Source organism: Oncorhynchus gorbuscha, linkage group LG25 (assembly GCF_021184085.1).
Source record: "Oncorhynchus gorbuscha isolate QuinsamMale2020 ecotype Even-year linkage group LG25, OgorEven_v1.0, whole genome shotgun sequence".
Taxonomy (NCBI): Eukaryota; Metazoa; Chordata; class Actinopteri; order Salmoniformes; family Salmonidae; genus Oncorhynchus; species Oncorhynchus gorbuscha.
Window position 1 is genome coordinate 6,557,225 of NC_060197.1, and position 26,114 is coordinate 6,583,338.

Sequence of the window (26,114 nt, forward strand, 5' to 3'; positions counted from 1 at the left end):
CTCCCGTTGCCCGGTATCCCTACAGCCCTACAGACTGCGGAGGCATTATTCACCCATGTCTTTCGGCACTACGGGGTACCGGAGGACAACGTTTCTGATCGGGGCCCCCAATTCACATCCCGGGTATGGAGGGCCTTCATGGAGCGTTTGGGGGTCTCTGTCAGCCTGACCTCCGGTTATCACCCCGAGAGTAATGGGCAGGTGGATAGAGTGAACCAGGAGGTGGGTAGGTTTCTGCGGTCGTATTGCCAGGATCGGCCAGGGGAGAGGGCACAATACTTTCCCTCGGCTGAAATGGCCCAGAACTCACTACGCCACTCCTCTACTAACGTGTCCCCTTTTCAGTGTGTGTTGGGGTACCAGCAGGTCCTGGCACCATAGCATCCGAGCCAGACCGAAGCTCCTGCGGTGGAGGAATGGGTACAGCGCTCCAAGGAGACCTGGAGGGCCGTCCAGGAATCTCTCAAACAAGCGAGTGGACGGCAGAAGATGAGTGCTGACCGCCACCACAGTGAGGCCCCTGTGTTTGTACCGGGGGACAGGATCTGGCTCTCGACCCGAAGCCTACCCCTCCGCTTGACCTGCCAGAAACTGGGTACGCAGTGTGTAGGGCCCTTTAAAGTCCCGAGGAGAATAAACGAGGTGTGTTATCGATTACAACTCCCTTCCTATTATCGTATTAACCCCTTGTTTCATGTGTCTCTCCTCTGTCACGAGTCCGACCGAGGGTGGCTTCCCTTCCCGGTCGGGTGGCGCTCGGCGGTCGTCGTCACCGACCTATTAGCTGCCACTGATTGTCTTTCCTCCCCCTCCTTGTATGTTTATTGGTAGCACCTGTTTGTGAATGATTAGTTGGGCTTTATTAGACAGCCGGCCCGCCTGTTTGTTGTTCGGGATTAATTATTGTGACCTTCGGTTCGATAGTAGAGGAACGTGTTTGTTCCTGGTCGTGTATTTCAGTTGTACATTTTTCGTCCCCCGTGTTTAGGGGCCGTTATTGTTGTGAGCACCCTGTGCTGCGTTTGTGCATTAAAGAGCACAGCATTGCACTCTCTCTTTCCTGCGTCTGACTCCACACATTGGTTCATTGTTCTCCATGAGATACTCAAGATAAATGTGTGAAAATGATATAATGATGCCACGAATGACTGAATATTATAAGTTATAAGAAAGATATTGTTGTTCAGCTCTACTACACACTGTCTTTGTACTGGATCATCTCCTCCCCTCAGCACCTGCAGAAGGTCCCAGCTGTATCAGTACAGTCACTGTGCAGTCTAACTGAGGGAGGTTTTTGTTCAGCTCTGTATCACTGTGTGAACACATTTTTACTATTGATGTAGTGGTAACTCTGACAGTAGTAATCTCCTGCATCTTCAGTCTGGACTCCACTGATGGTCAGAGTGAAGTCACTCCCTGATCCACTGCCACTGAATCTAGATGGAGTCCCAGACTGAAGGGTTTTAGCCCAGTAAATAAGGAGTTTAGGAGCTCCTCCAGGTTTCTGTTGATACCAGTGCAAATAGTGTCCATTGCTGTTAATGTGTACAGCACTGCTGGTCTTACAGCTGAGACTGACTGAGTGACCCACTGAAACAGCTTTCACTGCAGGAGTCTGGGTCACTGTGACCTGGCCTCTGGACTCTGAAACAGATGGCATTTATAATTAGCATTACAGTATTTGTTCATATAGCATATTCACTAAAACAGTAATAAGGTTATATAGCATAATATTGCACTTTTCCAGAAAATGTTCTGTAAATTATACTACCTTGGAGACAGAGGGCAAATATCCAGATGAAGATGGTGATAAAAGTCATGGTTGTTGTGGGTTCTGTTGTCATGAAGGACAGCTCTCAGTCATGAAGTGTTAAACTCACAGGGATATAAACACTACCAGAGCACTGAAGCATGTGCTGGCTATGCAAAGTGTTCTATATGGAAGTAGTCCAACATGTAAATAATCTTCTTGGACAGTCAGAATGATGTGATGTAGAAACATGATAGCTTTGTAATCACATCATTTTTTTATGTCATAAGTGCTGAATGGGGACTAATACATGATTATTATTATAGACATCGACAAATGGAGCATATTGTTATTACTGTCATTCGACAAGATATAGCAGATTCTATGTCTCCCTCCATTGATCAGGGACAGGAACTGCAGTCTGTGTCTGGACTGTGTGATGCTGCTGACTGACTCTGATGCAAAGGGGAGATCTCCAGAGCTCTGATGTCTACAGACTCCTGTTTCACCTGCTGCTCTCTGGAACTACCACAGTGGTGTGAGGGAGGATGTCTGGGTAATGTTCAGGGGCTTTATTGTATGTGTTTGAATCATCTTGATTAAGTTCTAGCTATTCAAAACACATGGCATCTTTAGGGGTTTGGATCAATGCACATCATCTCTATTCAGATTGGTTGATAGTTTTCCTTGAGTTACTCAACAGAGTCAACATGTAGTTAATGGTCAGAAGAAACATTTAGTGATGAGTTATGATCTAAGGTCTTCTACAAATAGCTCTAGTTTGACACTATTGTTGTTCAGCTTTCCTACACACTGCGTCATTGTCAAATATGTGATCACTGTCTAATGAAGGCAGCACATTTCATACACATTTTGATTAAAAGAGCACCTAACCTAAGATCTGATCTCAGAGATCACACTGCTAAACAGTACATTTCCATAACTTATTTATTTCAAATGTTTATTTACTAATATGATTTTATTAAATAGTTTCTGCTATGGTTTTTAACCATGTGTGGTCTACACTGTAGCTTCCCTGGGTTTTCTCTACCTTCAACCCCCTGGGGATAGAATGAACATCTGGTGCCAGTGCTGCTCTATTCTGGGACAAGCTGAACCACCCAACCCTGCCTATGTAAATCTCAGTTTCACTCCCACAACTCCAACTGATAACACAGCCATAAAATCAAGTTCCACAGCCACAAAGTCAAAATTGCTAAAGACAAATTAGCTTTTTGTTCTTAAATTTAAGGTTGGGTTAGGTGGGGTTTTTCAGAATTATGACTTTGTTGCTGTGTTAAGTAGTGAAGACCCAGTTTCACTCTCTGAAATACCCTAGACTGGGACAGATGTGGAGAGAGGGGTTGGGCTGGTATAAACCTCTATGGTTGATTGGCTTCTGATATTTTTTTCTATGATTACTACCCTAACTCATGGAATTGTTCTAAAATAGTAATAACATGGTTGTCACGTTCTGTCCATCATTCGTATGTGTTTTCCTTGTTTTAGTGTTGGTGAGGACGTGAGCTGGTTGGGCATTCTATGTTGTGTGTCTGGTTTGTCTATTTCTATGTTTGGCCTGATATGGTTCTCAATCAGAGGCAGGTGTTAGTCATTGTCTCTGATTGGGAACCATATTTAGGTAGCCTGTTTTGTGTTGGTTTTGTGGGTGATTGTTCCTGTCTCTGTGTTTGTACCAGATAGGACTGTTTAGGTTTTCACTTTTATTGTTTTGTATAGTCTGTTCATGTATAGTCGTCTTTATTAAAGACATGAATAACCACCACCCTGCATTTTGGTCCGCCTCTCTTTCACCAGAAGAAAACCCTTACAATGGTCCAAAAAGCAATTTCATTCTCTGTTTTAGGACACCTGGGGCATCAGTGTAAAAATGATGTGGTGCATTTATTGGATTAAGACAGAACGATTGCAATTAGGAGGACTTTTTCCTAATGTCTGAGCCCCACATCTTGTTTCTGATTGACAGATCCGGCAGTCTGTAACCTGCTCATAACAATTAATAATTCTAAATGATCAGAATAATTTTTATCACACCATATGAGGACTTTTAGTGGGCTGAAATGTTTGTAATGTTGATTTAAAATGTGATGATTTCATATTTTGACTTCCGTGGGGTTACTTATGTATGTACACTGAACACAAATATAAATGCAACATGTAAAGTGTGGGTCCCATGTTTCATGAGCTGAAATAAAAGATCCCAGAAATTGTCCATAATTATGCACAACTAGCTAATTTCTCTTAAATTTTGTGCACAAATGTATTCACATCCCTGTTAGTGAGCATTTCTCCTGTACCATCCACCTGACAGGTGTTGCATATCAAGAAGATAACTAAACAGCATGATTATTATACAGGTGCACCTTGTGCTGGGGAAAATAAAAGGCCACTCTAAAATGTGTAGTTTGTCACACAATACAATGCCACAGATATATCAAGTTGTGAGGGAGCGTGCAACTGGCATGCTGACTGCAGGAATGTCCACCAGAGCTGTTGCCAGAGAATGTAATGTTCAACGTCGTTTCAGAGAATTTGGCAGTACGTCCAACTAGCCTCACAACCGCAGACCACGTGTACGGCATTGTGTGGGCGAGCAGTTTGCTGATGTCAACTTTGGTAATGGAGTGCCCCATGGTGGCCGTGGGGTGATGGTATGGGCAGGCATAAGCTCTGGAATGGCCTGCATTCTCGCCAGACATGTCAAGCATTGAGAATGTTTGGGATGCTCTGGATCGACATGTACAACAGCGTGTTCCAGTTCCCGTTTTATCTCCATCTCTACATTTAAAGACTAAATCATGGACACTTTTTCTGACACTTGTGGCTGAATCGTGTGACATATTGTTGTATCTACCTTTTTGCTCTTTATGCTGTTGTCTGTGCCTAACAATGTTTGTACCATGCTTGTGCTGCCACCATGTGTTGCTACTGTGTTGTTGTCATGTTGTGTTGCTACCATGCTGTTTTGTCATTTGTTAGTGCCATGCTGTATTGTCTTAGGTCTCTCTTTATGTAGTGTTGTGGTGTCTCTCCTGTCATGGTGTGTTTTGTCTTATATTTTTCTTTTTAATTCCAGCCCCTGCAGGAGGCCTTTTGCTGCTTTGTAGGCCGCAATTTTAAATAAGAATTTGCTGTTAACTGACTTACCTAGTTAAATAAAAAATATCCAGCTAATTCGCACAGCATTTGAAGAGGATTGGGACAACATTCCACAGGCCACAATCAACAGCCTGATCAACTCTATGCTAAGGTGATGTCGCACTGCATGAGGCATCTTTTCTGCTACTCTCATGTTTTCAAACATAATTAAAAGGGCATCTGATCCAACAAATACTCTGCAATCATTTCTACAACTGAATGAGCCTGTACCTCCAATACCAGTGAGAATAATTAGTGATATTAGATAATAAACCTCTAAGATCTGCTCTCAGAATTCACACTGCTGGTGCGGCAGGGTAGCCTAGTGGTTAGAGTGTTGGACTAGTAACTGGAAGGTTGCGAGTTCAAACCCCTGAGCTGACAAGGTACAAATCTGTCGTTCTGCCCCTGAACAGGCAGTTAACCCACTGTTCCCAGGCCGTCATTGAAAATAACAATGTGTTCTTAACTGACTTGCCTGGTTAAATAAAGGTTTAAAAAATATATATATACTTTCCATAACATATGTATTTATGTTTCATTCCCAATATGGCGACAGTGCTGCTCTATTCTGGGACAAGCAGAACCATCCTGCCCCGTCTATGTAAATCTCAGTTTCACTCACACAGCTACCAGTCAAACGGTTGAACAGTTTCGCTATTTAATATACCCTGGACTGGGCCAGATGTGAGGGAGTGGACTGGTTTAACATATATGGTGATTCACCATGGAATTAATGACAGATTAAACAGATATGATACTTTATGATAACAGTGTGTAGTGTATGTCTCTACATCAATGTGTCATGTTTGAGCCCAGCATCATGTCTCATTCACAGATCTATCAGCTCATGAAAAGAGTTAATACATGCTAGTTGATCACATCAATAACTGGTTTTGAAGTGCATGTAGGGAATTGGTTTGGGGGGCTGATGCGTTTCCTCTTACTTCTGTACATCTTACTCTACTATGGACTGGTATTGTCTTCCAAAACTACAAATAACTTTTATATACACTTTCAGTTCATGACCAATATAACAAGTTGTAACCTTGATGATGATAATAATGACGATGATGATGATGATGATGATGATGATGATGATGATGATGACGTTGGAGAACGTGTGTTCTGAATGATACTTTCTAACCATTTTCAAAGTTGACCTCCTCTACTGATCAGTGTTCCATGTCACTGTCTCTTCCCACTCAGCACCTGCAGTAGGTCCCAACTGTATCAGTACTGTCACTGTGCAGTCTGACTGAGGGAGGTTTTTGTACGACTCTGTATCACTGTGTGAACAATCCACTACTGTGGTAATTCTGACAGTAGTAATCTCCTGCATCTTCAGCCTGGACTCCACTGATGGTCAGAGTGAAGTCACTCCCAGATCCACTGCCACTGAATCTAGATGGGGTCCCAGACTGAAGGGTTTTAGCATAGTAAATGGGGAGTTTAGGAGCTCCTCCGGGTTTCTGGTGGTACCAGGCTAGGATGGGATTGGAGCCTCCTGCACCATTCATATTACTGCTGGTTTTGCAGTTCAGAGACACTGCCTGTCCTGGGAGAACGGCTTCCACTGCAGGAGTCTGAGTCACAGTGACCCGTCCTCTGGATTCTGAAAAATAGAATAGAAACATTTATATGAATGAAATATTACATATATTAATGAACAGTTCTTAATAGAAATAGTATTAATGATCACATTTCTGTTGTGTAGATGTAATCATTTTTCAACAACAAAATTCAGAAAACGTTAAGCAAGTGTCCAGATGAAGATGGTGATACAAGTCATTGTTGATGTGGGTTCTGTTGTCATGAAGGACAGCTCTCAGTCATGAAGTGTTAAACTCACAGGGCTATAAACACTCCCAGAGCGCTGAGTATGTGCTGCAAATGCAAAGTGTCCTCTCTGTGCAAATATGCCTCCTGGAGTATGCCTCATTTGGTAATATATGGGATATACATTGAGTGTACAAGACATTAGGAATGCCTTCCTAATATTGAGTTCCACCCCCTTTTGACCTCAGAACAGCCTCAACATGTCGGGTCATGTACTCCATAAGGTGTCAAAAGCGTTCCTTCCACAGGGAAACCATTCTTGATATTCACGGGAAAGTGTTGAATGTGAAAAACCCAGCATCATTGCAGTTCTTAACACACAAACCGGTGCGCCTGGCACCTACTATCATACCCCATTAAAAGGTACTTCAATATTTTGTCTTGCCCATTCACTCTCTGAATGGCACACATATACAGTTCATGTCTTAATTGTCTTAATTGTCTCAAGGCTTAATAATCCTTCTATAACCTTTGTCCTCCCCTTCATCTACCCCGATTTAAGTGGATTTAACAAGTGACATCAATACGGCATCATAGCATTCACCGGGATTCACCTGTTCAGTCTGTCATGGAAGGTTCCTAGTGTTTTGTCCACTCAGTGTATATCATCCACTGAGTGACTGTTTTCATTTTAAGATGTTGGTTGGTCAAATAATAAAGGGAACAAACCTATGATACTCTCTAGACTGTAGTCCTCAACACCATCACTGGTCTAGTCCTCAACACTATCACTAGTGCAGTCCTCAACACTATCACTGGTCTAGTCCTCAACACTATCACTGGTGTAGTCCTCAACACTATCACTGGTGTAGTCCTCAACACCATCACTGGTCTAGTCCTCAACACTATCACTGGTGTAGTCCTCAACACTATCACTGGTGTAGTCCTCAACATTATCACTGGTCTAGTCCTCAACACTATCACTGGTCTAGTCCTCAACACTATCACTGGTCTAGTCCTCAACACTATCACTGGTCTAGTCCTCAACACTATCACTGGTCTAGTCCTCAACACCATCACTGGTCTAGTCCTCAACACTATCACTGGTGTAGTCCTCAACATTATCATTGGTCTAGTCCTCAACACTATCACTGGTCTAGTCCTCAACACTATCACTGGTGCAGTCCTCAACACTATCACTGGTCTAGTCCTCAACACTATCACTGGTGTAGTCCTCAACACTATCACTGGTCTAGTCCTCAACACCATCACTGGTCTAGTCCTCAACACCATCACTGGCCTAGTTCTCAACACCATCACTGGTCTAGTCCTCAACACCATCACTGGTCTAGTCCTCAACACCATCACTGGTACAGTCCCTAACACTATCACTGGTCTAGTCCTCAACACTATCACTGGTCTAGTCCTCAACACTATCACTGGTCTAGTCCTCAACACTATCACTGGTACAGTCCCTAACACTATCACTGGTCTAGTCCTCAACACCATCACTGGTCTAGTCCTCAACACTATCACTGGTCTAGTCCTCAACACTATCACTGGTCTAGTCCTCAACACCATCACTGGTCTAGTCCTCAACACTATCACTGGTGTAGTCCTCAACATTATCACTGGTCTAGTCCTCAACACTATCACTGGTCTAGTCCTCAACACTATCACTGGTGCAGTCCTCAACACTATCACTGGTCTAGTCCTCAACACTATCACTGGTACAGTCCCTAACACTATCACTGGTCTAGTCCTCAACACCATCACTGGTCTAGTCCTCAACACCATCACTGGTACAGTCCCTAACACTATCACTGGTCTAGTCCCTAACACTATCACTGGTCTAGTCCTCAACACTATCACTGGTCAAGTCCTCAACACTATCACTGGTCAAGTCCTCCCCCTCAGCACCTGCAGCTAAGACTAAATGAGAGTGGTCTGAGTGGGGAGGCGAAAACTGAAAACTATCTGCTATTGGCAGAGAGAATTGGAACTCTCTTTGTTACTGGTCTATTAACCCATTTGCCACATGGTAACGTCCCCATGGAAAGCCGAAACTCCCTCCAATGCAAACCTGCTAATTAGAAGTACTGTATGCACAGTACATCACATTTTCAACCAGGAACAGGAAATAACACTGATCCATTTTTTTTCACACTTTTACAATGTTAGTTTAATCAGTTGTTGTTCAATATGATATAAAACGCAGGAAAAAAATGAATTTTGACTGCACAGGGCCTTAAATGGATTACGCCTGGTTTTACAGAAGTGGAGAATAACTACAGTATGCGACCTGAAAGGACAGCTTTCCCTGCAGGAGTCTGAGTCACAGTGATCTGCCCTCTGGATACTGAGAAAAGAATAACACATCGTCAAGATCAGATTCCATTTAAGTTCAGTTTTCTGAAATATCAGATGCTTTAGAATTCAACAGCAACTTTACCTTGAAATCAAACGGCAAGTATCAAGATGAAGGAATCTACTCAATCTGTATCGCGGGAGTTCAGCATTATAGCGTGATTGACATTTATAATGCACTGTTCTTGCATTAGCGGAGACTGCTTTCACCGTAAAAGCTGCATGTGGGGCTGCAGGTAGCCTAGTGGTTAATAGGTTGCTGGTTCAAGTCCCTGACTTGACTTAGTGAAAAATCTGTCACCAAGGCACTTCACTCGAATTCCTCCTGTAAGACCCTCTGGATAGGAGCCTCTGCTAAGTGAAGTAAATGTAATATGTTGGATCAATTGAAAATGATCTTCACATTTCTATCGTGCAATCTGTAATGCTTCAGCGATACAAATTGAACAGAGCCCGAAAATGATGATAAAAGTCATGGTTGTTGTGGGTTCTGTTGTCATGACGGACAGCTCTGTCATGACGTGTTAAAGCCAAATGTTTATACACTCTAGCGGGCATATGCATATTCATGTTTTAAATCTATTTCAGTTTCCAAGTAGACTCCTAACATTAAAACTGTATTTTATCCTGCACATGTTAGCTTTTATAAGAACAAACATCATGCGTTTTACTCTAATATATTGTATATGACAACTTTTCTATTCCATCCATATCGTTGAAGTTCACAGCTAAAACCCGATTCAAATGTAAAGGCTTCAGCGATACAGATTGAATACAGCCCTAACTGTCAGTTCACTCATGCTTGGACTCTTACATAAGTTCCTCAAATCAGTTTGTGAACTCTTCTCAATCCCTCTGGTAGTGGTGTCTGTTCTCTCTGACTTTACAACCGTAGATATATCTGAGATAAACAGGGAATATACACAGCATGAATCAATATTACTGCTGTTACTTTTTCTCCTGGACAAAATGGAGGAACACAAATGCTGGATTTAATGTTGAACACTGACTGTTCTGTTCCTAAGAGGAAATCTGATACACAGAAGAAATACTAATGACAAATATCTAAATTTGAGATACAATTTATATTTTTTATGAATTGTATAAACAGCCCATATGAAGTGTTTATTTTACCTCGAAAGATGTTAAATGGTATTTGTGTTTAGTGTGATTCTGCATGAGGGATTTTCACTGTTACAGCTGAAGCATCACAGCACAGAGAGGTTTTTGTACCAGCAGTAATAGGGATTGTATCACTGTGGTGGACTTTTGGTAGCGGCACCAGACTAGATGTTGGAAGTAAGTAAAACAACACAATTAACCACTTTTTTCACTTTTTGATATCACTGTAATTTCTCTGTCAACTGTATGACTTTAAGTTGAGCAATGTTTTTGTTTGTTTTACACCTTTATATTTTATAATAATACTGTAGTGTTTTTCACTTAATCAAAAAACGTTTTCAAATTAAGAATATAACATTATATTTGACCAGTATTCATATGAGTTCATGAATTAAACCACAGTCTGAAATATGTAAGTATTCAGCTTTCCCAATGAGTGTTAGGTTTCTGTATGAGCAGTAATAGGGGTTGTATCACTGTGGCACACTTTTGGTAGCGGTACCAGACTTGATGTTGGAAGTAAGTTTCTTGATGTTTGTCTGATTCCATTTTTTTCCTTAAACTCTTTATTTTCTATTAAAACATTTCCATTTGAGATATTTTACTCTCCAAAATATTGTTTTATATTGATTTTGACTGAGTCTTCTTTCAACAGCTGATTTAATCAAAATGTTAAATTGTAGGCATTTATTATTTTATTTGTATGATTGCAGACTATATAATTTTTATTCTGTTTCGATAACTATAATATTTGTTTTTGTAGTCATCAGTACATTGTGTTCATGATAGTCACATTGGTAATGTGAACATAAAAGGTCTCTGTTATGTTCATATCCAACCTCTTTGATTCTACAAAATACTACAAATATGAGTATTCTGATCAGATACGTTCCTAAAACAATATCTGTATGACAAAGTAATGCTAAAGTTAAACACGTCATACTTGTATACTTTATACTTGTAGATACTTTATATCTTTTGACTGTTTGTGTTTTCTTCACGTCATTTAGCAATCTAACTTCCATATTAAGTCATTTCCAAAGTACTGTGTTTTGATATAGATGATGTGTTGTGTTTCTTTCAGGTAACAGTTCCCCCACCCTCACCGTCCTGCCCCCCCTCTAGTGAGGAGCTGTCCAGTACAACAACAGCCACACTGATGTGTTTGGCCAACAAGGGCTTCCCCTCAGACTGGACCATAAGATGGAAAGTGGACGGCAACAGCAAGAATCAGGAGGCCAGCCCCAGGGTCCAGGAGAAGGACGGTCTGTATAGCTGGAGCAGCACCCTGACCCTCACTTACCAGGAGTGGACCAAGGCAGGAGAGGTGACCTGTGAAGCCCAGCAGATATCCCAGACTCCGGTCACCAAGACCCTGAAGAGGGCTGACTGTTCTGGGTAGAACCCCTCAGTCACACACCCATGTGGAGAGAGGACGCTGGTTCCTCGGCTTTGACTTGCTTTGTTCTAAGATCAGTTGTTCTCTGATTTAGTGATCACTCTCGTGTAGACTAACAGGGAGCTTGGCTTGAGTTTATGTGTCAATCCATTCTGTAGAATGAGATTTTGTTCGTTTTAGATTTGATGTGATCTGCTTTTATTCACTATCATGTTCGCTTTGATTCTTCGATTATGTAATAATGGATTAAAATAAAGTTTTCTTTTTGGAATACATATTTGTGTTGTTTCTATGAATGAACTTGATAATATATATATTTGTAATATTGTGGAAAATAAATGTAATCAGCTAGGCTGGTTAATGGTGTATTTGAAAACTGTCAGGCCTAAACCTTATCTTCGCGTAACATCATCATTGACCAGTAATTAATATCATCACAATATAATATGTTATGGTCTGTGCTTTGAAGCTACAAACACTACTTCAAGATATAGAGTAGAGAGATAGTCTTCTCTACCTCCAACACCCTGGGAACAGAGTGAACATCTGGTGACAGTGCTGCTCTATTCTGGGACAAGCAGAACCACCCAGCCCTGTCTATGCAAATCTGTTTCACTCCCACTGCTACCAGTCTAGTTTCAGTTTCACTGCCTGAACTGGGCCAGATGTGAGTGGGTGGACTAGTTTTACTGCAACTTCTATGGTGGATTCAAGGAGGGGGACATTCTTACAATGAATAAACCACCATGTAATATATTACATATTAAATGGGTATTACTAAAGACAGACATTGACAGTTACTGACATAAAATTCAAATTCATAATTGGTTACGTACGTCTGTGTATTGTCTGAGCTCAACATCTTTTTCCTGAAAGCAGAGGGAAAGTGTTAAACTCACAGGGCTATAAACCCTCCCAGAGCACTGAAGCATGTGCTGGCAATGCAAAGGGTTCTCTCTATGCAACAAGACTTTCAAATCAAATCCAATTTTATTTGTCACATACACATGGTTAGCAGATGTTAATGCGTGTAGCGAAATGCTTGTGCTTCTAGTTCCGACAATGCAGTAATAACCAACAAGTAATCTAGCTAACAATTCCAAAACTACTACCTTATAGACACAAGTGTAAGGGGGATAAAGTGAGTGATGGTACAGAGCGGCATAGGCAAGATACAGTAGATGGTATTGAGTGCAGTATATACTTATGAGATGAGTATGTAAACAAAGTGGCATAGTTAAAGTGGCTAGTGATACATGTATTACATAAAGATGCAGTAGATGATATAGAGTACAGTATATACATATACATATGAGATGAATAATGTAGGGTATGTAAACATTATATTAGGTAGCATTGTTTAAAGTGGCTAGTGATATATTTTACATCATTTCCCATCAATTCCCATTATTAAAGTGGCTGGAGTTGAGTCAGTGTGTTGGCAGCAGCCACTCAATGTTAGTGGTGACTGTTTAACAGTCTGATGGCCTTGAGATAGAAGCTGTTTTTCAGTCTCTCAGTCCCAGCTTTGATACACCTGTACTGACCTCGCCTTCTGGATGATAGCGGGGTGAACAGGCAGTGGCTCGGGTGGTTGTTGTCCTTGATGATCTTTATGGCCTTCCTGTGACATCGGATGGTGTAGGTGTCCTGGAAGGCAGGTAGTTTGCCCCCGGTGATGTGTTTTGCAGACCTCACTACCCTCTGGAGAGCCTTACGGTTGTGGGCGGAGCAGTTGCCGTACCAGGCGGTGATACAGCCTGACAGGATGCTCTCGATTGTGCATCTGTAGAAGTTTGTGAGTGCTTTTGGTGACAAGCCGAATTTCTTCAGCCTCCTGAGGTTGAAGAGGCGCTGCTGCGCCTTCTTCACGATGCTGTCTGTGTGAGTGGACCAATTCAGTTTGTCTGTGATGTGTACGCCGAGGAACTTAAAACGTACTACCCTCTCCACTACTGTTCCATCAATGTGGATAGGGGGGTGTTCCCCCTGCTGTTTCCTGAAGTCCACAATCATCTCCTTAGTTTTGTTGACGTTGAGTGTGAGGTTATTTTCCTGACACCACACTCCGAGTGCCCTCACCTCCTCCCTGTAGGCCGTCTCGTCTTTGTTGGTAATCAAGCCTACCACTGTTGTGTCATCCGCAAACTTGATGATTGAGTTGGAGGCGTGCGTGGCCACGCAGTCGTGGGTGAACAGGGAGTACAGGAGAAAGCTCAGAATGCACCCTTGGTCCCCCAGGGACTAGCAGAATCCTTTTTCTTCTTTCACAACTCTGACAAGCCCAAGGCAGAGGATATACGGCTCCCTCTGGAACAGGCGTACGACCACAGCTATTTGAGTGAACAGGAGGCGGAGAAAGAGAGGTCAGAGAAAGAGAGGCCAGAGGGCGGGCAGCCTTCTGAGGAACAGGCCGCGATCTAATTAATCACACTCCCCTCAATTCTGCTCGCAAACATGCAATCTTTGGATAATACGTTTGAGTTATTGGGAAGATTAAACTACCAATGGGACATTCAAAACTGTAACATCTTATGCTTCACGGAGTCGTGGCTGAACGACGACAATATCAGCATACAGCTGGCTGGTCATAAGATGTACCGGCAGGATAGAACAGCGGTGTCTGGTAAGACATGGGGCGGCGGTCTATGTATTTTTGTAAACAACAGCTGGTGCACGATATCTAAGGAAGTCTCGAGCCATTACTCACCTGAGGTAGAATTTCTCATGATAAGCTGCAGACCATATTACCTACCGAGAGAGTTCTCATCAATATTATTTGTAGCTTTTTACATACCACCACAGTCAGAGACTGGCACCAAGATAGCACTGAATGAGCTGTATTCTGCCATAAGCAAACAAGAAAACACTCACCCAGAAGCGGTGCTCCTAGTAGCCGAGAACTTTAATGCAGGAAAACTTAAATCAGTTTCACCAAATTTCCATCAACATGTTAAATATGCAACCAGAGGGAAAAGAACTCTGGACCAGCTATACTCCACACACAGAGATGAATACAATGTCACGCCCTGGCCGTAGAGAGTGTTTTATGTCTCTATTTTGGTTTGGTCAGGGTGTGATTTGGGTGGGCAGTCTATGTTCTATGTTCTATGTTTTTCTATTTCTATGTGTTTGGCCGTGTGTGGTTCTCAATCAGAGGCAGCTGTCTATCGTTGTCTCTGATTGAGAACCATACTTAGGTACCCTTTTCCCCCACCTGTTTTGTGGGAAGTTAACTTTTTCTTTGTTCAGGGCACATAGCCCAAAGCTTCACGGTTTGTTGTTGTTCTTCGTTTTGTCAGGGTCATTTTTTAATAAAGAGAAAATGCAATCTTACCATGCTGCACCTTGGTCCAGTCCTTCAGTCAGCCGTGACATACAAACCTCTCCCTCACCCTTCATTTGGCAAATCTGACCATAATTCTTTCCACCTGATTCCTGCTTACATGCCAAAATTAAAGCAGAAAGCACCAGTGACTAGACAAATAAAAATTGGTCAGATGAAGCAGATGCTAAGCTACAGGACTGCTTTGCTAGCACCGACTGGATATGTTCCCGGGATTCCTCCAATGGCATTGAGGAGTACATCACATCTGTCATTGGCTTCATCAATAAGTGCATCGATGACGTTGTCCCCACGGTGATTGTACGTACATACCCCAACCAGAAACCATGGATTACAGGCAGCATCCGCACTGAGCTAATGGCTATAGCTGCCGCTTTCAAGGAGCGGGACTCTAACCCGGACGCTCATAAGAAATCCCGCTATGCCCTCCGACGAACCATCAAACAGGCAAAGCATCAATACAGGACTAAGATCGAGTCTTACTACACCGGCTCTGATGCATGGCAAATGTTGCAGGGCTTGCAGACTACAAAGGAAAGCACAGCCGAGAGCTGCCCAGTGACACAAGCCTACCTGACGAGCTAAACTACTTCTATGCTCGCTTCGAGGCAATTAACACTGAAACATGCATGAGAGCACCAGCTGTACCGGAAGACTATGGGACCACACTCTCCGCAGCCGATGTGAGTAAGACCTTTAGACAAGTCAACATTCACAAGGCCGCAGGGCCAGATGGATTACCAGGACATGCACTGTGAGCATGCGTTGACCACCTAGAAAGTGTCTTCACTGACATTTTCAACCTCTCCCTGTCCGAGTTTGTAATATCAACATGTTTTAAGTAGATCACTATAGTCCCTGTGCCCAAGAACACTAAGGTAACCTGCCTAAATGACTACCAACCCGTAGCACTCACGTCTGTAGCCATGAAGTGCTTTGAAAGGCTGGTCATGGCTCACATCAACACCATCATCCCAGAAACCCTAGACACACTCCAATTTGCATACCGCCCCAACAGACCCACAGGTGATGCAATCTCTATTGCACTCCACACTGCCATTTCCCACCTGGACAGAAGGAGCACCTATATGAGAATGCCATTCATTGACTACAGCTCAGCGTTCAACAACATAGTGCCCTCAAAGCTCATCAATAAACTAAGGACCCTGGGACTAAACACCTCCCTCTGCATCTGGATCCTGGACTTCCTGACGGGCCGACCCCAGGTGGTAAGGGTAGGTAACAACACATCCGCCACGCTGATCCTCAACACAGGGGCCCCTCAGGGGTGCGTGCTCAGCCCCCTCCTGTACTCCCTGTTCACTCATGACTGCACGGCCAGGCACAACTCCAACACCATCATTGAGTTTGCCGATGACACAACAGTGGTAGGCCTGAACACCGACAACAACGATACAGTCTACATGGAGGAGGTCAGAGACCTGACAATGTGGTGCCAAGACAACAACCTCTCCCTCAACGGGATCAAGACAAAGGAGATTATTGTGGACTACAGGAAAAAGAGGACCGAGCACGCCCCCATTCTCATCGATGGGGCTGTAGCGGAGCAGGTTCAAGTTTCTTGGTGTCCACATCACCAACAAACTAACGTGGTCCAAGCACACCATGACAGTCATGAAGCGGGCACGACAAAACCTATTCCCCCTCAGGAGACTGAAAAGATTTGCCATGGGTCCTCAGATCCTCAAAAGGTTCTACAGCTGCACCATCGAGAGCATCCTCACTTGTTGCATCACTGTCTGGTAAAATAGCCTGGTAACTGCTCAGTCTCCGACCGCAAGGCACTACAGAGGGTAGTGTGAATGGCCCAGTACATCACTGGGGCCAAGCTTCCTGCCATCCAGGACGTCTGTACCAGGCGGTGTCAGAGGAAGGCCCTGAAAATTGTCCAAGTCTCCAGCCACCCTAGTCACAGACTGTTCTCTCTGCTACCGCATGGCAAGGAGTACCGGAGCACAAAGTCCAGGTCCAAGAGGCTTCTAAACATCTTCTACCCCCAAGCCATAAGGCTCCTGAACATCTAGTCAAATGGCTACCCAGACTATTCACATTGCCCCCCTCTCCACACCACTGCCACTCTCTGTTGTCATCTATGCATAGTCACTTTAATAAACTCTACCTACATGTACCTACTACCTCAACTAACCGGTGCCCCCACACATTGACTCTGTACCTGCACCCCTGTACTCATTGTTATTTTTTACTGCTCCTCTTTAATTACTTTTACTTTTATCGCTTATTCATATCTGTATTTTTTTTGACTGCACTGTCGGTTAGGTGCTCGTAAGTAAGCATTTCACTTTGAGTTCTACACCTGTTGTATTCAGAGCACGTGACTAATACAATTTGATATGATTTGATTTGACTTGTGGTTGTTATTGCTTCAGGAATGCTTTAATGTGACAGTGCATGAGTTGACATATTATCATCATTACTGGTATAAACAGAGTGTACAAAACATTAGGAACGTCTGCTCTTTCCATGACATAGACTGACCAGATGAGGTTGAAGTAATTCTCAGTAGAGCAGCGAGACAGGATTGCACATATCTGGGTAAGGGTACTAAAACATTTCCACAAGAACACAGGGGTCTCCATTATTCTGAAATGGAAGAAGTTTGGAACAACCAAGACTCTTCCTAGAGATGGCTGCCCGGTCAAACTGAGAAATCTGGGGAGAAGGGCCTTTGTCTGGGAGGTGACCAAGAACCCGATGGTCACTCTGACAGAGCTCTAGAGTTCCTCTGTGGAGATGGGAGAACCTTACAGAAAAACAACCATCTCTGAGTGGCCAGACAGAAGCCACTCTTCAGTAAAAAGCACAACAGCCTAAAGGACTCTAAAGACCATGAGAAACAAGATTCTCTGGTCTGATGAAGCCAAGATTGAACTCTATGGCCAGATTGCCAAACCTCACGTCTAGAGGAAACCTGGCACCATCCCTACGGTGAAGCATGGTGGTGGCAGCATCATGCTGTGGGCATGTTTTTCAGCGGCAGGGACTGGGAGACTAGTCAGGATAAAGGGAAAGACGAACAGAGCAAGGTACAGAGAGATCCTTGATGAAAACCTGCTCCAGAGCGCTCAAGACCTCAGACTGGTTTCAAAGGTTCATCTTCCAACAGGACAACGACCCTAAGCACACAGCTAAGACAACACCTGGCTTCGGGACAAGTAGGTACCCTGAACTGGACCAGATGTGAGGGAGTGGACTAGTTTGAACCTCTATGGTGGATTCAGGGAGGATGCCTGATAAAATTGATATTATACATAAGTGACCATGTCTAATGCCTGAACCCAGCATTGTGTCTTATCCATAGATCTAACCGTCAGTAAACTGCTATTCAAAATAGTTAATATAATGCTAGATGATCACATCAATATCTAGTTGTGAGGTGTATATGGGGATTGCATCTAGGGGGGCTGATGCTGATGTAACTGACGTAATATCACCTTTTTATTTACTTTCTTTACTTCTGAACATCTCATATTGGACTGGTATTGTGGGAATTTCAATCCTTCAAATAACTATTGTAGGTGCACAATAATGATGATGATGATGGGGAACATGTGATCTGAATGAGGCTTTCTAAACATATTCAAAGTTGACTTCACTACACCAGTGGTCCATGTCACTGTCTCTTCTATGACAGAACCTCAGGTTGTTTTGATGGGTTATGATCATGTTATTTCATCTCAATAAATCTTGAATCTTTGCTAGAAACTCATTACCTGACTGGGGGACCTTGCAGAGACTGGGATATTTATTCTGAAATAATGTGAGACATTCTTTCACATAGATGGAGTCCATTCAACTTATTGTCTGAAATGTTAATTAAAGGTTTGTTTGACATAACTAAAGGGAAGGACTTTTTATGTAGTCTGGACCTACGGGTGTTGTCAGTTCAGGAATACTTAAACATTGGAAGAGTTGGCATTATAGTCACCATCACTGAAATATTTGAGTTCAGTCAATCTTCCATGTCACTGTCTCTTCCCCCTCAGCACCTGCAGTAGGTCCCAGCACATCAGTACAGTCACTGTGCAGTCTGACTGAGGGAGGTTTTTGTATGGCTCTGTATCACTATGAGTTCCACTGCCACTTAATCTAGATGGGGTCCCAGACTGAAGTGTTGTAGCATAGTAAATAAGCAGTTTAGGAGCTCCTCCAGGTTTCTGTTGGTACCACGCAAGACGGTGAGAAGAGGTCCCTGCATTATACACATTACTGCTGGTTTTACAGGTCAGATAGACTGTCTGTCCTGGGAGAACAGCTTTCACTGCAGGAGTCTGAGGCACAGTGTACTGTCCACTGGATTCTGAAACAGATACATTTAAGATCTCAGAGAACATTTGGTCATGTTGTCTAAATCTCTGAAGTCTAATTTTCTCAATTTGAGACAAAAATAAGATGAAACATTTAAATAATAAACAGATTTTAGACCAGCAAAATGTAAATCATACCTTTAATTAAATAATTAAACAAGTGTCCCACTTGTTGTTGATTCTTCACAAAAAAATACAGTTTTATATCTTAATGTTTGAAGCCTGAAATGTGGCAAAAGGTCGCAAAGTTCAAGGGGGCCGAATACTTTCGCAAGGCACTGTATTTAGTTTCTGTCACACCCTGATCAGTTTCACCTGTCGTCATTATTGTCTCCACCCCCTCCAGGTGTCGATGGTTTTCCCCAGTGTATTCATTGTAACGGAGCGCGTACTGGCAGCAGAGAAGTCAGGCGCAGGAGAGCAAAAACTAATTTACAACGGTGTTGTTTAATAAACATAACAAACCACAGCAAACAGAACAATCAAATCAATGGGTCAAACAAAACCCGGTATCCACCAGCATAACGTACACAAGCACTATAAGAAACAATTCCGGACAAGGACATGGGGGAAACACAGGGTTAAATACACAACATGTAATTGATGGAATTGAAACCAGTTGTGAGGGAAGACAAGACAAAACCAATGGAATATGAAAGGTTGATCAGCGATGGCTAAAAGGCTGGTGATGTTGACCGCCGAACGACGCCCGAACCAGGAGAGGGACGACTTCGGCGGAAATCGTGACATTATTCTTGTGTTTCCTGTCTCTCTGTGCCAGTTCGTCTTGTATCTTTCCAAGTCAACCAGCGTTTTTCCCATTCTCCTGCTTTTTGCATTCTCCTTTTTCTAGTCCTCCCGGTTTTGACCCTTGTCTGCTTCTGGACCCGCCTCTTTGACCATTCTACCTGCCTTGACCACGAGCCTGTCTGCCACTCTGTACCTTCTGGACTCTGATCTGGTTTTGACCTTTTCGCCTGTCCACAACCATTCTCTTGCCTACCCCTTTGGATTAATAAACATTGTAAGACTCCAACCATCTGCCTCCTGTGTCTGCATTTGGGTCTCGCCTTGTGCCGTGATAGTTTCTTGACACAAAAACAAGCCAGTTGATCAGAATATATCATGGGTTATCAGAAATTGATGTCTGTCTATACAGAAAAATACTTTGAAGTCAGATTTTGCAGAATACCAAAAATGACAGTTATTGCGTTTTGCCTTTTTTGGGGCAGTATTGTGTTATAATAGTAGTTCAGTACTATCAGTCCCTATTGTATTATACTAAAACTTCAGTACTATCACAATTAAGGTAAGATCCAGATGCAGACAGTGTCAAGGAAACAAAGCTTAATTCCAAAACAGGGACAAGCAGAAAACAGGTCAAACAGGTAGGGGTCAATAATCAAGTATGGTAAGGTAAGGTATAAAACGGCAGGCAATCTCAGGGTCAGGGCAGGCGGAACGGTCAAAACCATGAAGGACGAGAAAACAGAAGCAAGAAACATGCAGGAGCAGAGAAACAAACGCTGGTATGTTTTACGAAACAAAACGAACTGGCAACAGACAAACAGAGAATACAGGTATAAATACACAGGGGATAATAGGGAAGATGTGCGACACCTGGAGGGGGGTGGAGACAAGCACAAAGGCAGGTGAAATAGATCAGGGTGTGACAAGTACTATCAGTCCCTATTGTAGTGTACCTCAGTACTATGAAGGTGGTACTGAGAGTTCTCTGTCTGTGAATGTGCTCACTCTTATGTGAAGGACTTCACCAGCATGAACAACTGTGGTGGACTGTTGGAAGCGGCAAAAACTGGTGCTGAAAATTAAGTCCATTTTTATATTCTCTCATTAAAACAAAATGTAATCATGCAATTGAACAACGTTATGAGATGTTATCTTCTCCACGGGAAAGACTTTCAGGCTGTTTCTTTTTAATAATGTCTGTGGACACATTGGTAGAGGGCAGAGTCACCGAAGTGAGAGAATTGTCCACATAACATCAACCTTATGTAGCAATAATAAAAAAATAAACCTCTAAAGATCTGCCCTCATAACATATCTGAGCTCAAAGGTTGCTTTCCATTACACATATATATATCGTGTGTAGTGTATGTCTCTACATAAATGTGTCATGTTTGAGCCCAGCATCATGTCTCATTCACAGATCTAACAGCTCATGAAAAGAGTTAATACATGCTAGATGATCACATCAATAACTGGTTGTGAAGTGCATGTAGGGAATTGGTTTGGGGGGCTGATACTTTTCCTCTTACTTCTGTACATCTTACTCTACTATGGACTGGTATTGTCTTCCAAAACTACAAATAACTTTTATATACACTTTCAGTTAATGTCCAAAATAACAAGTTGGAACCTTGATGATGATAATAATGACGATGATGATGATGTTGGAGAACGTATGATTCTTTCTGTTTTCAAAGTTGACCTCTTCTACTGATCAGTATTCCATGTCACTGTCTCTTCCCCCTTATCACCTGCAGTAGGTCCCAGCTGTATCAGTACAGTCACTGTGCAGTCTGACTGAGGGAGGTTTTTGTACGTCTCTGTATCACTGTGTTACCACCCAGACACTGTTGGGAAGGTGGAAACTCTGACAGTAGTAATCTCCTGCATCTTCAGCCTGGACTCCACCGATGGTCAGAGTGAAGTCACTCCCAGATCCACTGCCACTGAATCTAGATGGTATCCCAGAGTTAAGGGTACTAATGAAATATGTAAGGAGTTTAGGAGATTCTCCGAGTTTCTGTTGATACCAGGCCAACCTCTGTCCATGTTTATCACTGTATACTGCACTGCTGGTCTTACAGCTGAGACTGACTGTGTGACCCACTGAAACAGCTTTCACTGCAGGAGTCTGGGTCACAGTGACCTGGCCTCTGGACTCTGAAACAGAGATGCAATGTATATTTATAATTTAATTGTTCATTCATTTGTCCAGTAAAAAATAATTACTTTATTATTGTCAGGGTAATTTTCTGTAAATTATATTACCTTGGAGACAGAGGGCAAGTGTCCAGATGAAGATGGTGATAAAAGTCATAGTTGTTGTGGGTTCTGTTGTCATGAAGGACAGCTCTCAGTCATGAAGTGTTAAACTCACAAGGCTATAAACACTACCAGAGCACTGAAGCATGTGCTGGCTATGCAAAGTCTCCTCTCTATGCAAAGGATGTTCCGAGGGACAACGAACACCATCAATGAATGATGAAAACGGCTATCTCACGTGTCATCTAAAAATAACGAATGAGTAAGCAGGAAGTAGGTGTCTGTGCTTCCAGAATTCTAGTTGCTACTTACAACAGACAATCTGTTGACAATAAAATAGGATTTGGTTTTTATCCAATGGTTACAGCTGGTAACAACATAAACCTCAGTGTTTCAGTGAATCTAGATAGATGTTAAAACACAATGAGAAAAAGATATAGCACAGTAGCATAAATGATACAGTAGCCAAACAGTCAGGCAATCAAACTCCACTCAAAGGAATTTAATCTAAATTGGTTCACTTGAAAAAAGGACTAAAGCACAGAGTTGGCTAAAACACAAATGTACATAAAATACACATATACAGCCTTTTGTTTGGCAAATAATAGTGAATAAATATAGATGTTTCGAATGTCATGTGGTTTTGATCAATTCTCGTTAGAGAATTCACTCAAGCCAATCCCTTTAAAATGTTTAGTTAAGTTCAGGGAATAGGGCCTTAAAGTCACGACACATGTGCACTTAGTGAAATTCTGACAGTCTGAAATTCTGACATTCTGTCCATTACACTTAGATTTAAGCACCGATACAAAGGTTAAATACGTGTCTGTTTTCCGACAAAGAAAAGTGGGATGGATATTGAGTCTCTTCAGCAATATTCAACATAGCAACACTGCATCTTTTATAAAATACAGTACATCTCTGATAACAACGCAGGAGACAGGAGACGCAGGTCATTGTAATTGTTTATACACCTCTTTTCCAGAAGTCATTGTTGAGTCATTGCATCTTTCCTGGGACGCTACAAAACTGTCTTCAGATAAGCTTCCTCGTCGTCAGATTGGAATAATTCTCAGGTTCAGTTGCGTCGCTCTTGTCTGGCACTGCTCTGCTTTTTTTTCATTAAGTCCTGGTCTGCAATCATTTGAGAGATCTCTGTATAAATGTGTTCCATTTCAGTGTTTCCCCTCAGGTCCTCTTGGATTCTGACACTGCCCCATATGTCAAGGAGGGCTTCAGTCTCCTCAATGCTCCAGGGGAGATCTAGTTCCCACGGTGATGGACAGCTGCCTGATTCTGGGGAGACTGAAAAAATTTATAGTATAACGTAAAAATAGTATTTACTGTACAGAGATTAGGAGATTGTTTCCCTTACCAGTTCCTTGGACTTGGCCACCTGGGACCTCTCCCATGTCTGTGGCGCCATTCGATTCCTCAGCCAGAGAGTCACAGGATAGATACTTGTTCCCAAATATTTGCACTCAACTTTTTCCGCTACAATCCTGGGAAAATAGAACATAAAATTTGGTTGTTGATTCAATGCTTATTCCTCATATCTGGTTGGTTAATGAGCTTTGCTTATCTAACATGAGCATAGCAAACCTCTGACCATGAATACACAACTTTTCCATCAGTATGGAGTCCTCATAATCAATTCACAATTATAAATAGTGGTTATCAATTTCATATCCATATCTTTTCCCCCATGGCTTACTGTTTGCTCTCGCAGAACTGGCGGAAGTTGGCCTTTAGCCGCTTCACTCTAGACTGGCACTGTTTGGCTGTCCTCAGGTAGCCCTCGCAGGCCATGGCCTGAGAGATCTCAGTGAAAATGTCTGTTTTTGGTGCAGCCCTTCAGATCCTCCTGGACCTCGTCACTCCCCCAGATACTGAGGAGGACCTGGGTCTCACTGTCGCTCCAGGAGAACTTGGAGCCATCAGTTAAAGGACGGCTAGCTGAAGACAAAGACACCCAATGAACACATTGTTTACAATGGGAAGGGGGTTAGATTAGTTGAAATAAGACAACTCATAGAACATTTGGTCAACCTCTAGTGAAGGCTCCCAGATAGCAGCTTCCTCATTGTCTAACGAATCTTCAGCCAAACTGTTGACGTTGAGCTCCCTTGAGAAATTCTCTTCCATCTGGTCATAGAACTTACATTCCCTTCTGAGGAAATACTGTTAGACATACTGTTCAGAGGGAATTTCAGTTGGACAGTTGGACAACAGCGATGTCACGCCCTGGCCATAGAGAGGCTTTTTATTCTCTATTTTGGTTAGGCTAGGGTGTGACTAGGATGGGCATTCTATGTTCTTTTTTCTATGTTTTTGTATTTCTTTGTTTTTGGCCGGGTATGGTTCTCAATCAGGGACAGCTGTCTGTCGTTGTCTGATTGAGAACCATACTTAGGTAGCTCTTGCCCACATGGGTTTTGTGGGTAGTTGTTTTCTGTTTTGTGTCTGCATCAGACAGAACTGTTTCGGTTTCATTTCGTTCTCTTGTTGTTTGATGCGGGTGTTGCACTGCTCAGCCGTCCTTATGAACCCCTGGGCCCTCATCCTCCATGACATGTACTCAAACACATGTCTGTTTTTCAAGCAGCCGCGGAGGGAGAGTATATTAGGTGGCTACTAAGTACATTTTTAGGAGATTTATTATGACTAGGGTGCTGATTTGACCTGACAAGGACAAACAACTGTTGGAACTGACACAGGAAAAATACAGGGCCCTAATTACATTAGACTTCGAGGGTAAAGATTATGAGGCACCATACATGTTTCCTGATCTGCTTCCTCAGTGGGATCTGGATTAAAGTCACACATTAAACTTCTTATGGCTGCAATCCTGTTAATGGGATCGATATGACGACAGCTAGTGAAAGTGCAGGGCGCTAAATTCAAAACAGAAATCTCATAATTAAAATTCCTCAAACATACATGTATTTTATACCGTTTTAAAGGCAATCTTGTTGATAATCCCACCACAGTGTTCAGATTTCAAACAGGCTTTACAGCGAAAGCACCAGAAACGATTGTTAGGTCACCACCAACTCACAGAAAAACAGCCATTTTTCCAGCCAAAGAGAGGAGTCACAAAAAGCAGAAATAGAGATAAAATAACCATGCAATAATCTGAGACGGTGCTCAGAAAACAAATAAATGTAACGGCTTTCTTCCATCGAAAGAGAGTTGGACCAAAATGCAGCGTGGTGGTTACTCATGTTCTTTAATGAAAATGAACGATACATGAAATAACTATAAATATATACAAAACAACAAATGGAACGTGAAAACCTATACAGCCTGTCTGATGAACAACTAAAACAGAGACAGGAACAATCACCCACAAAATACACAGTGAAACCCAGGCTACCTAAATATGGTTCCCAATCAGAGACAACGAGAATCACCTGACTCTGATTGAGAACCGCCTCAGGCAGCCAAGCCTATGCTAGACACCCCTACTCAGCCGCAATCCCAATACCTACTAAACCCCAATACAAAAACACACCACAAAATAAACCCATGTCACACCCTGGCCTGACCAAATAAATAACGAAACCCAAAATACTAAGACCAAGGCGTGACAATAAAATTATCTGCCATGTTGGAGTCAACAGAAATCAGAAATAACATTATAAATATTCCCTTACCTTTGATGATCTTCATCAGAATGCACTCCCAGGAATCCTAGTTCCACAATAAATGCTTGATTTGTTCGATAATGTCCAAAATTTATGTCCAAGTAGCTACTTTTGTTAGGGCTTATTGAATTCACAGTGGGATATGGATGAAGTTACACTTTTTAGGGCTTCCACTAGATGTCAACCA

At 42.5% G+C, this 26,114-nt stretch overlaps 3 gene segments (V, D, J or C); 1 reads left to right on the forward strand and 2 right to left on the reverse strand.

Moving 5' to 3' along the window:
* Positions 1 to 1,265: 1,265 nt before the first annotated feature.
* On the reverse strand, positions 1,266 to 1,914 carry LOC124013715. The segment is given in 2 exon segments: positions 1,266 to 1,644; positions 1,772 to 1,914. Coding segments are annotated over 2 exon segments (408 nt in total).
* Positions 1,915 to 9,897: 7,983 nt separating this feature from the next.
* Positions 9,898 to 11,851, forward strand: LOC124013716. The segment is given in 2 exon segments: positions 9,898 to 10,354; positions 11,262 to 11,851. Coding segments are annotated over 2 exon segments (327 nt in total).
* Positions 11,852 to 21,091: 9,240 nt separating this feature from the next.
* On the reverse strand, positions 21,092 to 22,492 carry LOC124013714. The segment is given in 2 exon segments: positions 21,092 to 22,178; positions 22,287 to 22,492. Coding segments are annotated over 2 exon segments (408 nt in total).
* Between the last annotated feature and the right edge of the window lie 3,622 nt (positions 22,493 to 26,114).